The sequence below is a fragment of the Diuraphis noxia genome, unplaced genomic scaffold, assembly GCF_037042655.1.
Source record: "Diuraphis noxia isolate RWA-SAM2 unplaced genomic scaffold, SU_Dnox_SAM2 contig0005, whole genome shotgun sequence".
In the NCBI taxonomy this organism is placed as follows: domain Eukaryota; kingdom Metazoa; phylum Arthropoda; class Insecta; order Hemiptera; family Aphididae; genus Diuraphis; species Diuraphis noxia.
The window spans coordinates 12,978,174-12,995,608 of NW_028301715.1; the positions used below are offsets into that span (position 1 = coordinate 12,978,174).

The 17,435-nt window shown below is 31.3% G+C and overlaps 3 protein-coding genes across 5 annotated transcripts in view; 2 read left to right on the forward strand and 1 right to left on the reverse strand.

The window, feature by feature from the left end:
* The window catches only part of LOC107163545 (A-type potassium channel modulatory protein KCNIP1-like), a 414,281-nt gene that overhangs the window by 23,819 nt on the left and 373,027 nt on the right, over positions 1-17,435 (forward strand). The window lies entirely within an intron of this gene.
* On the forward strand, positions 3,714-4,695 carry LOC107163557 (cuticle protein 7-like). The gene is made up of 2 exons (XM_089229184.1): positions 3,714-3,869; positions 3,987-4,695. Exons 1-2 carry the CDS (start codon positions 3,858-3,860, stop codon positions 4,431-4,433), a joined length of 459 nt encoding a protein of 152 aa, XP_089085310.1. The 5' UTR covers positions 3,714-3,857; the 3' UTR covers positions 4,434-4,695.
* Positions 12,002-13,114, reverse strand: LOC149054920 (cuticle protein 19.8-like). Its single transcript, XM_089229350.1, has 2 exons — positions 12,969-13,114; positions 12,002-12,655 (listed from the first exon to the last, which is right to left on the reverse strand). The coding sequence occupies exons 1-2, from the start codon at positions 12,978-12,980 to the stop codon at positions 12,227-12,229; spliced, it is 441 nt and encodes a 146-aa protein (XP_089085476.1). The 5' UTR covers positions 12,981-13,114; the 3' UTR covers positions 12,002-12,226.

The following is a 17,435-nucleotide window of genomic DNA, read 5'->3' on the forward strand; positions in this document are numbered from 1 at the left end:
AGGTATTTACTATTTTGTATTGTGATAATATGATACAGCTTGGTTTTAAGCTGAATATGGTACCTATATATTATAGAAATGTTTTATATTCACTTGCCTAATTTAAAAAGATGAAAATTCATATTATACACACTCCTTTTACGAATAATTTTGAGCAATAGTTATTACTTATTTATTACATTTTAATGTGGTAATAAATTTCAAAATTCAAACTAGGTACAAAAAACTATCCCATTAAAAAAAAAAAAAATAAAAATGGTTCCATATATTACGTTTAGTTGATATTGATTTGTTTTTTACGAAACTTATTTTTACTAATCTTTTAATACTATGAGGTAATCTTTTGACAGTTGATCTTATACAGATTCATCGAGTCTATAATATAATATGGTCTATTGCGATTACCAAACACAAAACACGTATTTGATTTACAAACGACTACCTAGATAGTTTTATTTTAGTTTTGAGTACAAATTATTGTAATTATAATTATTTTTCAATTATCGCTGTGATTGATGAACAACGTCTTGGCAAGCTTAATAAAACGACATTATAAACACAGTTTTAAAATTGTTGTTATTATTGTAATAGCCGGTGTGATATTTTATCGCTGAATAGAGGTACGTTTTCTGCAGGCCATTAATTCTATTCGGTATAATATGCTCGCCAAATTCTGCTGGGCTAAGCATTTATTTATGATGTGCGATAGGTGCACTGATACTGTGATAGGTAATAGAAAATATAATATTATTAATCACTCGAAACAAATAAATCCATTTATCATGGTCGCATCTTTATTGCATGTGGGTATACATCATGAACATTTATTTAGGATTTATTAGTATATACCAACGTTCTAACGTTCTAAGTCGTATGTTGAAAGGATAACATTATAACAATGTATGCAATAAAGTTTGTTATTTTTGACATAATGTGTACGGTGCAACTACATGGTAAAAACACATTAATGCAGCGATCGTTCGTAAATGGTTTGGGTTGAATAATATTTAGAGCCGTCTTATCATAACTAAAAACAATTTGAAAAATGAAAATGTATCGCGTTTGCATAATTTTGCTTTAGGTACTACAGCGCTTGGTATTATTTCATTGTTAAAATGCGATTTTTATTACAATGGCAATTAATTACTTTTGACTTTTTACATTATTTGGATATTTGCATTTTTATATTTAATATTTTGATGTGCCCACAGAACTAGGTTTCATTTACTTGTGTAACAAATGTTGTTTTAATTCTATAACTTCTGCTATGTTAACAGTGTGGTGTGATAAACTAAGATAAGTGTGTTATCTTTGTGACTTTGTGGGCCACTTTCTTAAAAAAAAAAAAAACTGTTATCTATTATATAAGCATACACAGTCATATTTATTTACATTATAATGATCTTATTTAACAAACAACTAGTTGGGATTAATAAATTACCTACTAATTTAATATCGACAAAAAATTTGAAAAATAATCACCGAGGCTATCTGGCTGTAATCTTTATCGTCAAAATCCCTCAAGGATTTTGTTTTATATTTATGCATTATTTTTAATGGATTAAAATAGATATTGGGTTGGATCTGTATATTGATCATTATTTATTTTTTAATGAAATTTAAAAAGTTAATATTTTATGGTGATATATTACAGATATTGGTAATTATAATTATAATGTTTTCAATATAGTTCACAAGTACCTAATACAACATATTAAACCGCTTTTATCTAAAGGCGATAAACGTATAATATATAATAAATATTATATTGATATTGATATAATTTTATTTGTTTAAAGCCTGAGGCGAACACAATATGTCGTCCTTATATAATGCATTTTGACAGTAAAAAATGGGTTGGACTTCAATGACGCAATCACGGAGATATTAGTGTCTGATAACCAAACAATTATGACTATTGATAAGCATCGGACTTAATATCATGAATAAAAAAAAAATTGTAAGCCAACAGAAGTCGATTATGTATAATAATAATATTGTGAAACCAATACCATGGCCAATCTACGTAAAAATATGTGCCCACTGCCCAATACATTATACATATTTATGACCGATAATATATTGTAATACACAACAACTTTTATGAATTGCAAGGAAGAAATATTTTTTATGCTGCGTATAAATTGCAGTACTTTCAAGTCACATCGAGGATGTGTATTGCCTATTTTGATGGGTCTTTATTGTTTTTCGTAGAAGGGTACCTATATAAGAAAACGATTGTGTAGCGACTAATTTAAATTTAAATTGGCAACGAATATAAATTCAATTGAATTTCTATACAAACAAAATGTTATCTCTGCTTTGCCTTACCTATATTTCCATTACCGAAAAGTTGGTTTTAACAATATTTGTAAGGTTTCGTCAAAATGTTGAGTTATTGTCACTATTAGATATTATTGATGCAACACCGAAAGCCGGTATTTGGACCACGAAATTGTATGATAATGTTGAATAGGTATAACATATAGCTACCACTATAGTTCTATTGATAGTGTAGTAAACGGAAATAATATACTTCCTGTATTATACATTCTATCCACACTTATGAAGTCTTGGACACATGTCCATTTGTTAGTAGGTACGGCTCAAAGTTCTGGATGTATTCGTGGCGTCGTAACATCATACTAGTTCGCGGAAGTTTCCATTTCCCGTTCAACTTCCCGAATAAACAGTGTTTCCGACGAAGAATTTGTGCTATAAATTTAGATAGTTGATCATTAAGGTTAAATTTTAACCTAGTTAAAATTGTATTTCAGAAATCTTTGTTGATTTGTCACAAAATCGAGTGATGTTGCAGCTGATTAACAAACTGATGTTTAGCAGCTTATTTGAAACTACTCGATAATTATTTGGTTTATGTTAATACACGAAAATTATTAATTATGGACTACTTATATTAGTAGTAAGTTATCAAAAAAAAAAAAAAAATTCCCTTGCAGATGATGTTTTTCTACATTACAAATACAAATGTCATTAAAATATTAAATATGCGGCATTGAGGCTTTTGAAAATGTACAAACAAAATCTAGATAGTCACTGCTATAACGATGTTAAATTTTGAGAAATTTATTCATAAACTAAATGAGTATAATTAGTACAAATTACATATTAATTCGTTATAGTAAATGCAAGAGTAATATTTAAGTGACTATATTTTATGATAATCTATATTGCTAATTATTCAAGTTATAACAATTTAAGTTTAAAATAAAAACTTTTTATTCAAAATCATTATATTGATTATCATTTTACAAATACGAGTAAATGTTGTTTAATGTTTTTTGCTTAAACAATTATAGTTATTCGTAATATATTAATACGCAATATAAATATTATATCGTTACAGTAATGTTTTAAATCAAATATTGTGTTAATACAAGTCAAACGTTATGTACTTTTGAATTCAAAGTCATCTCGTCAAATTTGCATTGTTTTTTTTTTTTTTTTTTTTTTTTTTTTTTGGGGGGGGGGGGTGTCGCGTACCTACCTAACATATATGTAATAAGGCTTAAGTCCGCGGTACATAGGCATAACACTTGTGTCGATGACGAAGGCGTGGGACTTTATGGTTTGTGTTCAGGTCGCAAAGAGTAAAAGAAAACGAGCGTAATATGACTTAACGGGCGTCTCCCCGTCTCAACCGGTTATCGTGCACGGCTAAACAATAACGACCACTGCGAGCCGATCGGAGCTCGTGTGCCATATGCGTCTGGAAGGGATGCCGCGACAATGTTTTAGCATATAAATACCGTGTCTCGGGTCTCTGTATTCACCAGTTCATTTCTGCACACAGTCGTCGAGCATTTCGATTGAACACACACACAACAATCAACAAAATGGCCGCTAAGGTAAGTCGTTCGGTCTTATAACGATATTATCTGTAAGAATTTTTAAAAAAATTTTTAAAGTGTGAAAGCGGAAAATATTATTTTTCCATTTTGATTTCGAAATTTTTCTCTTTACAGCTGATCATCTTCGCCGCATGCGTGGTTTCCGCCATCGCCCAATACCCAGCACCGGCCTACAAGCCCGCTTACCCGGCACCAGCTTACCCGGCACCAAAGGCCTACGCCCCCGAGCCCGCCTACGCCCCGGCCCCGTACAACTTCGAGTACAGCGTAAACGACCCATACACTTACGACGTCAAGAGCCAATCCGAATACGCTGACGGCAACGGTTACGTCAAAGGATCGTACAGCCTTTTGGAAGCCGACGGTTCCACCCGCGTCGTCGAATACACCGCCGACGACTACAACGGTTTCAACGCCGAGGTCAAGAAAATCGAAGGAGGATACAAGGCCCCGTACAGCGCACCGGCCTACAAGCCCGCCTACCCAGCCGCACCAGCCTACCCAGCACCCGCTTACAAGCCAGCCCCATACAAGCCAGCCCCGTACAAGCCAGCTTATTAATTCGTCCTCAAACGATGACGATGACGGTGATGGTAATTATTATCATCATTCGTGATCGTATATTACCATATGCAACATAATTGTTATACTTATCGTTGTTCCGTCTTCTTCCGACTGTCTCTGATCAGCTGTTGCACGGTTCCACTGTCCTGGAGTCCGCTCACCAGTTGTCTGTATTATAATCATTGACTCATTTGTTTTTGTTTAAATGATTGTGTATACATTGCCGTGTAAATAAATCATTCATCATATTCACCAAAAATCGTTTTTTGTCTTTTTATTGTTACTATACCTGTCGGTATTTCACACAATAATACATTTTGATATGCAATATCGTTTTGTTAAGACTCGATGGACAAAATCGCCACATCGCAATATTACGATGTTGGCGTAAACGAACAAGCTAATTTACTACACCTGCAGTTCGAATAATATGCTGACGGTCACTCGCACAATTGAGCTGTACAACACATTTTATACCATTTCTAACTCGGACATTATCCGGCATCAGCTTACAAGCTCTAATTTAATTAATATCTATCCAATGTATCCATACTACAATTTTAACAACATGACAAATACCTTAACGATCTTACAAGGCACGCACGGCTTACAATATCATGTTTGAACATTCACTTGTCAATACACTCAAATCAACGTCATTATTGAAAAACAAAAAAAAAATCTTTATTTGTTAGTATTTTCATTTAATGTGGATTAAACCCAAAAAATCGTGCAATGATTATTGATATTTTAAATAAAACAATTTGATTGTCTAAAAATTAATAGGTTCTATAACATTCACACTGGCATATCTGCAAAAGTGTGTAGCTTTAAATAGTCGATTAATAATAATACTAATAATATTAGTCCGACGTTCTGTTAATTGTCCGTTTGAACGTTCAAGGTAACTATTTAAGTACGTATACAGTTATCTCGAAGTGTTTAATTTAGGTAAAGTTATGTACTTTTTAGAAATCGTTTAGGAGACTGAATGGTTTTTTCATTTATCAAATGTACTAGGAAATCTGGGGAAAAGTATTGAAAATGTATTAAAAAATAACTATTATATATATTGGACGAAAATTCTGGTTGTATAACCAATGAATGAAAATCTATCAGTTATCATTAATCATTATATATTAGCCAACAGTTGGACTACAGAACTAAAGGCGTTGATAAGAGAAAAAGAAAATAAATTGTCCTATATACACAGATTTTTTTTTACATTTATCTTTGCAAGATTGATAAATCGACAACCTCTTCGAGTAGGTTCCGACATTTTTTAGTGGTTGTTTACGAAAAAATGATGGATCATTTGAAAATCCAGTGTAATACGTGACAAAACAATACCAATTGGATTATTCGAAACACGTCATTCGAAAAGGTGCATATATCTTAATGTTATTACGTTTAAACGACATAAATAGTCATGTCCATTTGAATGAATTCGATTCGAAAGTGTTTCTCATTTAGACACAACTGGTATTTCTTAGGCTTTTGATCATTTAGCTTCGATCACAGCCGAAGCCATTTTTTCGCAATATAATTATTACAAAATATGTTAACTTAAAAATGTTTTTTATGGTATGGGCGTGTTTTAATATAGTACCTACCAATGGTATATTATTATAAGTACACAAAGTTGCATAACAATATGAACTATAATATTTCTGTTCAAAAGCCATAACAGATTTGAATATCAATTAATTTATAAACATTACACGTCGTAAGATATATTTTTTAAGATTAAAAATACTGACAAGAATACCAAAATAAAGTGTGAGACGCTAATGCAGTATCATGTCGCTTTGCTCATCTCAGTGAGAGCTGTAATATATATTTGATAGGAACGATGAATAAAAACAATTTACTTGTTGAGATTGTAATAATGTTTATTGTACGAATCTAATGATACATTTTATATGTGTAAATAACATAATACAATCATAACTATAGTAATATGAACATAACCAATACTACTTGTCAAATCAATAATATTAAAAAAATAAACAATGCATTTTTAAAAATTATACACCTCAGTATATTATGATCCTTGTAGATTTTTATCAAGAAAAATGTTCAATCTTTTAGATTAGACAAAAAGCTACAAGTTATTTAAGATGTAAACCTGTCTAGATTAATTAATTATTTTGATAAGTTTATTTATATAAAATATAATTCGCATTATATAGGTATAATAATAATACTTAACGTAAAACAAATTGTTTCTTTATTTAATAATATAACATTAAAATATATAAATATTTAATTTTGACGGTGTAGGTATTATTGATTTAGACTTTTCATTAAAAATAATGTCTATCAAAAATTTCATTTAAACCTATTATCTGTGTTTAACCATATTCAAGCAGCTAACAATATGGTGTACTCTTAAGAGGTTGGATTTTAATATATTATTAAAAAAGTTATCTTTCTTTATCTAAATAAAAAATAATTAGTTTATCACATCTCTTCACGTCTCTTATTAATCAATATAATAAGGTAAAATGTCAAGTGCTTTTTTTAGAATTAAGTACGTTATCGTTAATACGTTACTTTTAGTGTGTTACTGAAGGTTTTCACAATTTTCTCAACACGATTTTTGTAAAGTTTCATCAGTGTCTAGTTTCCAATCCATTGAGTGTTCTATATATTTATGAAACTTTTAAAGTACTTCTTCAACCCGAAATAATGTTTAGAAACACTATACAATTAAAAAAAGAAATATACCCAATTGAGAAAATCAATAACGCACTAAGATAATATTGTTAAATTGTTGTTGATACCCTTAGTATTTATATTTTTACTATTAAATCCGAAATCTTAATTTAACAAAGCTCATCATTTTGTTGAAAAAAAACTGTATACAATAACCAATTTGTTTCGAAATTACCCAACAAGTATTTAGATACTCCAACATAAAAATAAAAATACTATTTATCCATAAAATGAATTTATAATACAGTTTTTACTATCCAAATGACAAAATATAATAGCAATATTAATAACATGGTTCCTACTCGTCTACGAAACATTTCAGAACGTGCCCACTTGTACGCTAAATCGCGTTCGTAATACTTAGTATTCAAAAACAACCATAATCATAATAAAAGTAATACCTATTTATTTATTGAAAACTCTATTCAAAATGTATGTTTTACACGTATTATTACAACACATTGTCCTGTGTTTAATTACAACGGATCCTTGAATACGAATCGTGATTTTCGACGTCCATTAATCGGGATATGGGTTGGTCAAAAACCGAATCATTATAATATCATCAATATACATCCATCAGTGGCTGCAGTGCAATAAAGAGGTAGGTAAAAGGACCTTCTGACCTGTTACCTATTGGATGAAAAACATTTGTTTGGAATGAATTAATAATAGCCAATATTATTATAGGGATCATAATATTATGTTTGATTGTATCGATAGGAAACTTAAAAGTAGGTCATTGTTGGAATAGATTAAATCCGACTTGAAAGTCATTGTCTCGACAAAATTATCTCAAATCATTTGCAATATAATTGTTCTGCGGACATTACACTGAAATGCAGTCGGAAAATATGTTTAGGATGTTTTATCCATTCCCCATTAGAATCGAAATGAAGGTGCCCGGAATGAAACTGAAATATAATATGCATAACGTTTGTTGAAAAAAACAAACAATTCTAAATTCACGTCATCTTTTTATCTGAGAGCTGGGAAAATTCACAATGGAGCGAAGGCCCTTAAAAAAATATATATGTAGGTAAAGCCAATTATTGTAGATGACTGTTGTTTTACAACGTAGTAATATATCACCTAAATTCTAAGTCAAGGGAAAAATGAACACCGTGAAACTAAAATGTACATCAAATGTATTTTGTCGTCAGTATTTAATATTGATAATTAAATTTATATTTAAATAATAATATTGTGAGATAATTCTGTTTATTTTGTTACATTCACAAAAGTTTTTTTATTTTTTATGTCATACATTAGGAAATAAATAATTTAATATCATAAAATATTATGTTTTCTAATTATTTTTTAATTGAATTATTTGTAAAAATATATTTTATACAATATTATACCAATTGCTTTGATTTTAACTTTATTTTAGAGTAGTATCTACGTGCAATCCTCAATTTAAAATTCTAACACAGTTACTGTTGAATTTTACCAATTTTTTTTTATCATTATCTATTAAAAATAATCTAATAGTTTCAATAATTTTAGTTATTAGTATTTTAATATTTAAATATTTAAATATAAATGGTTAATATAATTTATAATATGATTATAAAATCAATTGTTGACATTTACAGTGTTAACAATGTTATTATAATATTTATGTTGGTGATAATAGAGACGAATAATCGTATAATAAGTGTATTCATTCATAATAAATTAATAATTATTCATTCAATACCTACCAACCTGCTTATATGGTTATATTACGAATGCATTAAAAAAAAAATCAATAGCCGAAAAATCTGTAAACTATTGCAACATATCGAACACGACTCGTGTTCAAATATAATCACAATTTTGATTTATGTGATTTGAAAATAAACGTGCATTTATTTAAAACTAAACCTAGATCGTTAGCGCGATCGAATAAAATAATAATAATACAATAATACATAATAATAATATCGCAGCGTGTCAAATGGTTACCGTCAATCAATCGATTTATGCATACACACTCACACACGTGCGTTTTATAAATGGTTATTAAGCGGCGAAAACTTACTATATCATTTTTTAAATATTACATAATGCGAATGTTCATTAAAAAGACATGAACCGGTATTAGCGGGCGTCTGGCGTGGTCCCACTGACATTGACCCAATATTATACAAACGTAGGTACGGTATATATATATATATATATATATATATATATATATAATGTTGTATATCTTATACATCAAATTGTACATATATGAGGTGTATTATGCACTACCTAGGTATACTTACTATGTATATCATTATGCGCGCTAATACAGTTACCTATTAATACAGTTATAAATTATAATATTATATTCTTTCATTTTTTTTTTTTTTTTTTTTACATGTTTACTTATGATTATTCACTCTTTCTTTCCTCTGTCGATACCTAGGCAGGTACCCATATTATCATAACACCGAGCACATTCCTACTCATGATTCGACCGGCGCACGTTGTGTTATAGTACCTACCCGCACACGCGGTTTATGTATGTATATTACGATAAACATTACACGGTTCATAGACTGCGGTCGCCGTCCTGTGGGCAAACACGGCCGTTGCTGCATATAGATCATCGGATCGATTTATCGCAATGATTTACGATCAGATCCGAACGATGGGCGTCGCTAGGTATATTAATACTGTGTAATGCAACGATAATAATAATATTTTAACGGCATATGCGCGCATAAATAATTAATAGCAAAATATGTAACAATATCATGCCTTACCCATATACGATGATAATAATGATAAAAAAAAAAATGAATAAATTATTGCTGCAGCGGCGAGCTGCATTTAGCATTGTTAACGACAGCGAACGCGTTTTTTTCACAGGGAGCAGCACACGTCCTATACACAATATGCAGTTTTTATTGTGTTGCGGTGAACGGACGAAAGTGAACTGTGAACGGGGCCTGGCCCATCTACGCGAGTTATTAAAGTATAATATCATCTATTACTCAACAGTCACGAATTAATATGTTTTTAATTACGCAGTGCTCGAATTTCATTTGCGTTTTGTCTAACAACGACGAATGTTGTCACTGCAGTGACGGTGAAGTGCATACTCACCTAACGTTTTCAGAAATCTGTAACAATACACGACGCATGCGTACAGATGAATGCAAGATCTTATATGGACAAAAAATCACGCTTTAGATTCAGAGTGGCGAGAGTAATGTATACCTATCAATCGGGCCGTTTAAATTTCGTAATGGTCGTCGACGGCAGCGCGTTGTACTTGAAGTGACTATACGGTTTCAAGTAATATAATATGATTCTAAGGAACGTCGGTTTTTTCAGTTTAAAATATTTATATACATATATCAAATAATTCTGACTCGTCTTAAATACTTCAGACAGTAGAGACAAATTACGAGTTACCTCTGAGATAAATGACGCCTATTTGTGAGCCCATCATCAGCTGTATGAAAAAACCGTATAAAAAAATACTAAGTAGATTTTGATATCACCACATACTATTTATGGTGCTCAATTTAGTACAGATTGCGTATATCTTATGAAAAAAAGAGATTTTTATCTATCTCAGGGATAAAGATAGGAACCAAAAAAAAAAATATACACCTATATCATGTTTAAAAAAGTGAAAAAGTGGATTAACAATCAACTACATTTGGCGATAAAATAGAGTAGTTTACTTCGATTCAAATTAATGTGTTGAATTATTGTTTCGTTAGTTTTACAACAACGTGCAAATATCACTGAATCACATTAAACTTTACTTGGTTTGTGTGACTTCGAAAAAAGCAGTTAAATATGTATATTACGCTTTAGTGTAGATTATTATGTGCATATATAAACATTATGTGATACGAGTGTATGATTAATTCCAGTTTTGTATCAGAATCAAGTATAATATTATTGATGATCGTCGTTTTGTTTTTATTTCGTATAGACTATATAGAATAAATCGAAAATAAGCCCAAACTATCTAGAAAATCCGTATGGTTGGTGGAATCCATATACAATTGATTATATTATATTAAAAAATTTTATATCATTATACTATGAGGGCTGTGAATGAAACGGATTTGTACGTACTGTATACTTACTTAACAGCAGTAGTTGCAGTAGTATACTTATAAAAGTGTTTAGGTGTCAACATTTATTACAATCAGAGAGCTGAATTTTTGCATACTTTATTTTCTCTATGTTTATATTTTTCATATTCAATTGTAATCTCAATCCATTACATGTTGATGTTGAGTCAATTAGACGACAAGACGATATAAAATGTTATCAAGACAAACCACACGGCTATTGCCTATGATTATATTTATAATATTACAATAATGTTGTTAACGTATTATACTAAAACATAAGTAGGCACTACGAGTGATAAGGATCGCCCTATAATAATCATATATTAAGCCGATACGTCACAACTACGCCGGTATCGTGTGAGGGCGTGGTATAACTTTGTCATAACTGGTAACCATATCGGTTAAAAATATGAGATGTAGTCAATTCTTGGTATACTCGGTCGTAACTTGGCCATAACATTATACCGAAAAAGTAACTCCATCGAATCGCTGTGAATCCAACAAAACACGCGTAAGATCCACACGCCAAGACGAACTACGAAAAATAAGAGTCACGAAAAAGAGGCGTTATATAGATTGTGTGCAACCGTTGAGTACAGTCAGTACGCTAAATACATATTATCCTCGCTCGATGTCGTGTATTATTGTTATAATATGTTATTGTAATCGACAATATTGTATAACTGTATCATTATAGCAAGGACGGTGTATACCAGGTATATACCAGATGAGAGGTATGCTTAAAATAAAAACAAGTCACGGTTATCATGTATAGTATTACGGTGGTCAATATGATAATATTATATTATATCGTGTAATAAATTATTTACAAAAAAAGATATATATATAATATAATATGTTTATACGCGAGTGGTACGCAGACGATATATATATTATTATGTGACTCGCGGTACACGGCGTGTAGGTATAACGGCGGTCACATCGCGTTGGTTTCACGGGCAGCGAAGAGATCGCCTGGAAGTGTTGACGAGGAATCGGTCACTAGTACGCCTTGTACGGGGCTGGCTTGTATGCGGGTGCTGGCTTGTATGCGGGCGCTGGGTAGGCGGGCTTGTAGGCCGGTGCGCTGTACGGGGCCTTGTATCCTCCTTCGATTTTCTTGACCTCGGCGTTGAAACCGTTGTAGTCGTCGGCGGTGTACTCGACGACGCGGGTGGAACCGTCGGCTTCGACCAGGCTGTACGATCCCTTGACGTTGCCTTGGCCGTCGCTGTATTCGGACTGGCTCTTCACGTCGTATGTCGATGGGTCGTTGACGCTGTACTCGAAGTTGTACGGGGCGGGGGCATAGGCGGGCTGGGGGGCGTAGGCCTTTGGTGCCGGGTAAGCTGGTGCCGGGTAAGCGGGCTTGTAGGCCGGTGCTGGGTATTGGGCGATGGCGGAAACCACGCATGCCGCGAAGATGATCAACTGCGAAAATCGTTTGTAAATTCGAAATTGTAATACAATAATAGTAATAATACCAATGCCACAAAATAAAAGGACAAAAATATTGTCTCTCCGGGCGATCGTAGCACGATAATATTTATATGTTAGTTGTATATTATTATGACGATGAGTAGTACAACGTAGTCAGCTGCGATGGCCGCGAGCGAAAAACCGAACGGAAAATCATTAAGCAAGTGAGGTGAATCATAATATTATACTATCGCCACCACACCGAACAATGTGTGCTGTTATTGGCGGATTTTCTAGATTGGCCGAAACGACCGTTTTCGTTTACCTTAGGTGCCATTTCGGTTTGTGTTTGAGCGTTTCGTTTCTTCCTGATATAGAACTCTTGACGACGAGATGGTTGACTGGTGAAGCTGTACGTAGCGATCGTCGTATTTATATGCCGCGGGTTATCGTCCGCACAATCCCTTCCCTGTATATTATACTTCACTCACGAGTATTACCCCGACGAGTCCGCGGACCTAAGTACTTTCGATATGGTCATAGGTTATAATAAGTACGGTATAGCACGGCTGCGGTATATCTATTTCGCTATTATTACCGCATATACCTACGAACCGGTTGCGATATAATGTACGATTACCGTTCCAGCGCATACCGGGTTATCGGTATAGATTATTATATTATATCTGTACACGTTTTTTTTTTTTTTTTTTGCTGCCCGTGCAACGATTGCAGGTGTCCGTACGCGGCGGCGGCCGCGGCGTAAAGGGAACTATATCGTCAAGGACACGTCTCGTCGTCGTCATCATCGAAGTCTATTCGGGTTAATTTGGTACCTATCGAGGAGGAAAAAAAAGGTTTGCGTTCGCTGTGCCGCCGAATCGCAGGACCCGTGCAACATATTTTGTTTCCAAATTATTTAAATTATACGTTGTCTGCAGGTGATTATGATAGTGGCGATAGTGCCCGTAATAACTGCAACTGCTGCTGTTTGTGGTATATTTTCTATTGTACCATAATGCGTACCAATTGCCAACATGTAAGTTTCGTATGTGCAGCAATAGAATATTTCGAGAAATAATCGAATTTGTGCGTAAAGTTTTTCTTGTCACGAATCATGATTTTTAATAAAAATAATTCGTCGAATGTCATTATGGTCTTTTATTTTGTGAGTAAGCAATATATTATAATACCATATTACTACAGTATAAGTATAAAACGAGATAATGTCAGCAATTTATGCTTTACAGTATCTATCGGAATTTGAACTTTTTTTTTTTTTATCTATTTTAAATGTACCTATAGCTTTAGGTGTTTTCATTTTACTAATTTATTATTTTCTTATTTTTTTATTAAACCTTAATTGTAGCTATATAATCTAGGTACTGAAATCACTTTTGCAGTTGAATTTGTTTTATTAAATATTTTAGTTGAACGTTAAATTATAACAAATAAGTAGGTAAAAAAAACATCCTTCATTCATAGTTAATTTATAATAATTTTATCAATAGGCATAGTTTTAGTAATGTTGAATATTTTAACGACAATTTGATATTTTTGATTTTTTATTCAACTATTCTAATCAATATTATCCTATGGTTATCACTTTAGTAATACGTCGTATGAAAAGTGAGTAATTTAATAAATAAAATATATGTTGAATTAATAACATAATTTAACTGGTATAGTCAGTAGTATCGTGCCGGTGAACACTTGAACACATATCAGTTATTAATATTAATGCATACTAATTTCGATAATGAATTGATTACATTATTTATTTTATTTTTTTATTGGTTGTCCGGTATCATATTACATTGGGTAACCATCTAAACCACGGAATATCAATTTCATTTTCAATATTTTTGCGGTGTACGTCATATTGATGTATAATATGCAATGAATGTAATAAACGAGATGAATAAATTAATTTTGTCAATAATGCCCATTAATTTTTTTTTTCATTTAGTTTAGAACTTTTTTTGTATCGGACTTCTCATATACGATTTCAATAAAAGGTATGTAAAATGTGTGGCCGTGTTTCAATTTTAAATTGATCAAGTGGTGACTAAAATGGTAACAAAACCACCGCCACGGTCATCATGGTATAATAACGTTGCTAATATAGAAATACCACTGACGGGTTACAATATAATATTTCAGCTGGTTCAGAATAGTCTGATAAATAATTAAAGAAATAAAATAAATGACTAGCTTCATTCCACTATGCTCAAACCAAAATTGTATTCATTTAAAAATTTTAATTTTTCATTTAGTTCAAGAAATGATTTTGAATTGCAGAATAGTATACAACTACTATTATAATATTATTAGATTCTAATTAAATACAATGCCTTTAGTAGAAGCCCTTTACTATCAATTATATTTTAGTAAGTTATTCATAAAATTGTATTGTTAATATAGTTAGATTTATTTTAATGTGTCCGTTAATAATTAATATCTAGCCTATAATATGTACCTACTAACTAACTATAATTTCTGTGTTAACATTTGTTCCAATATTCGTGAAATATTATTTATATTTTAGGAACATTTTCGAGACGAGTCAAGCTAACAGTATTTATTGGTCTTGGAAATATATATTTTTTTTAATAATGAACCATTTTCAATCATGTGAATTTCATTAATATGTAACATACTCGAATAAATCGAATATTTTACATTTCGAGGGTATAATAGGTACCTATACTAGGTAGGTAGGTGAGATTTATTTTACATATAAAATATAATTAAAATAGTTAAATAAAAGATCGATGTCGATATGGCCAGAAACTGTGTTGTTTATACATATACATACATTATTCTACTATTTTATTTAAGGCACAAGTGTTGTTAGCTGATCATTAATAGACCATTTTTGTTGACTGTACAATTAAAGTAGGTAGGCGGTGTTACACCACTTACACCCGATGGGTGGCATATAGGTGTGCTGCGCTTTCCCTATTATAGATGAGTTTAAGTACATTGTGTCATTGATTGTATGCATTATGAATAATATGCTGATGTATATTCACTACCTACATTTTCCAACGAATACAAGATGGATAATTTAGCTTTATTTTGTATAATAATATGATGATAACGATGTATCTATTCATATTATATTATATAATAATTATATACTACATATTATAATAAAAATAATTGTAGTTGGTACATATGCATCAACTAGTTTTACGATGGCATATTATAAGTAGGTAATATAACCAACCAAGCGGCAATTTTATAATATAACGTATAATCTAAAAAATTGATCGTTTTTCTATAGGCCATTATTTAAAGATCGTCAAATAAGTGGTCGTTGTGTTATGTTAAATACCTATTCAAGGTATCATTATCGAATTATAAAAATGATTTAGTTTATTATAATATTCAAAGAATTTTTTTTAAAGCGACTCAATTTTTGGAATATAATTTTTTTCCAAGCATGAAAAAATAAAGACATTTTAGTTATTATACAGTTGAAAGTGAATAGTACCTACCTATCTATCTAACCTGAACAACCGTTTGAATTTATTTAAAAGATTAAAAAAAAATCGACCGCTGTGCCAATATTAGATGACCAGACAAGAAAAGATAAAATAAGAGGTGTAAGTGTAGACATACTTGTTTTAGTGCCCAGCGGGTTTAAAAAATATATTATTTATGTAATTGTATCATTATTTTATTGAGTATGACCTTTTATTAAACCTGAATTTTCTATAAATGGTATTTAAAAAAAAAATACATATGACATTACAACTAACGAAAGCTATATTAAAACTTCTGTCCCACGCGTCCATATCAATGTAAACTGGATCAACTACAAATTAATAATTTATCATTGTTCATAGTATGCCAACGGAATATTTGTAGCAAATCCATATTTATATAGAAACTTGTAAACTGAAGTTTACGAAAGTATAGTTAGTTACTTTCATCATCATTTCGACTGAAAATGCAAACGTTACACATAACGGTTGAATACAATTATTATTGTATATAAAAAAAAAAAAGAAATATTAACAATACTATATGTGTACAAAACGAAGCACGATTTGGACAATGTTTCTGGATAGTAGATCTGTTTATTTTTATTTAATCGTAGTCCAGCATATTCTAATAGTGAACGTAGACCTTGACCTCTGTATTCACAATTATAATCGTACATGGATGTGATTTATTTGATTTTATTATAGGGTGTTCTATTATTATTATTCGTGACATAATAATTGCAAACAGTAGGTTAAAATAGCTTCAAAATTATATCGGTAATAACTACAGTAAATAACACTATTTATTCCATTGAAGGTGGCCGGTATGAGTTGGAGGTTAGGTGCAATTGTGAGTGATTGCGATATGATTAGCGTTAATTTAAGATTTAAGGAGTACCTACTCGCGATCAGCTATTATAATAATTTATCATCGTTGTTATATTACCTATCGTTTTGCCGTGGTTTTAAATTAAAAATATTATGTCCTAAGGAGACGGTCAAATATGAAAATTATTGCCGTCGTTGAGTTGATTTTGTCGTTACTCCGATGGTCACTAATCGTAATAATAATATTGTGTTTACACGCTGTGTGTACCATAATATGCCAATACACACGATTCAATTCAATATATAAGTATATATTTTCAAGGCAGAGATTTCGGATGATTGGTAAAATAAATTGCATATTATATTATATTATAGCTGCTGTTCGGGGTTATGTCGTGTTTCATATCAGCAGGTCCGAGAGTTCAACGGAAAATAATTAAGTGTGATCAGTGAGGTCATATTATAAACAG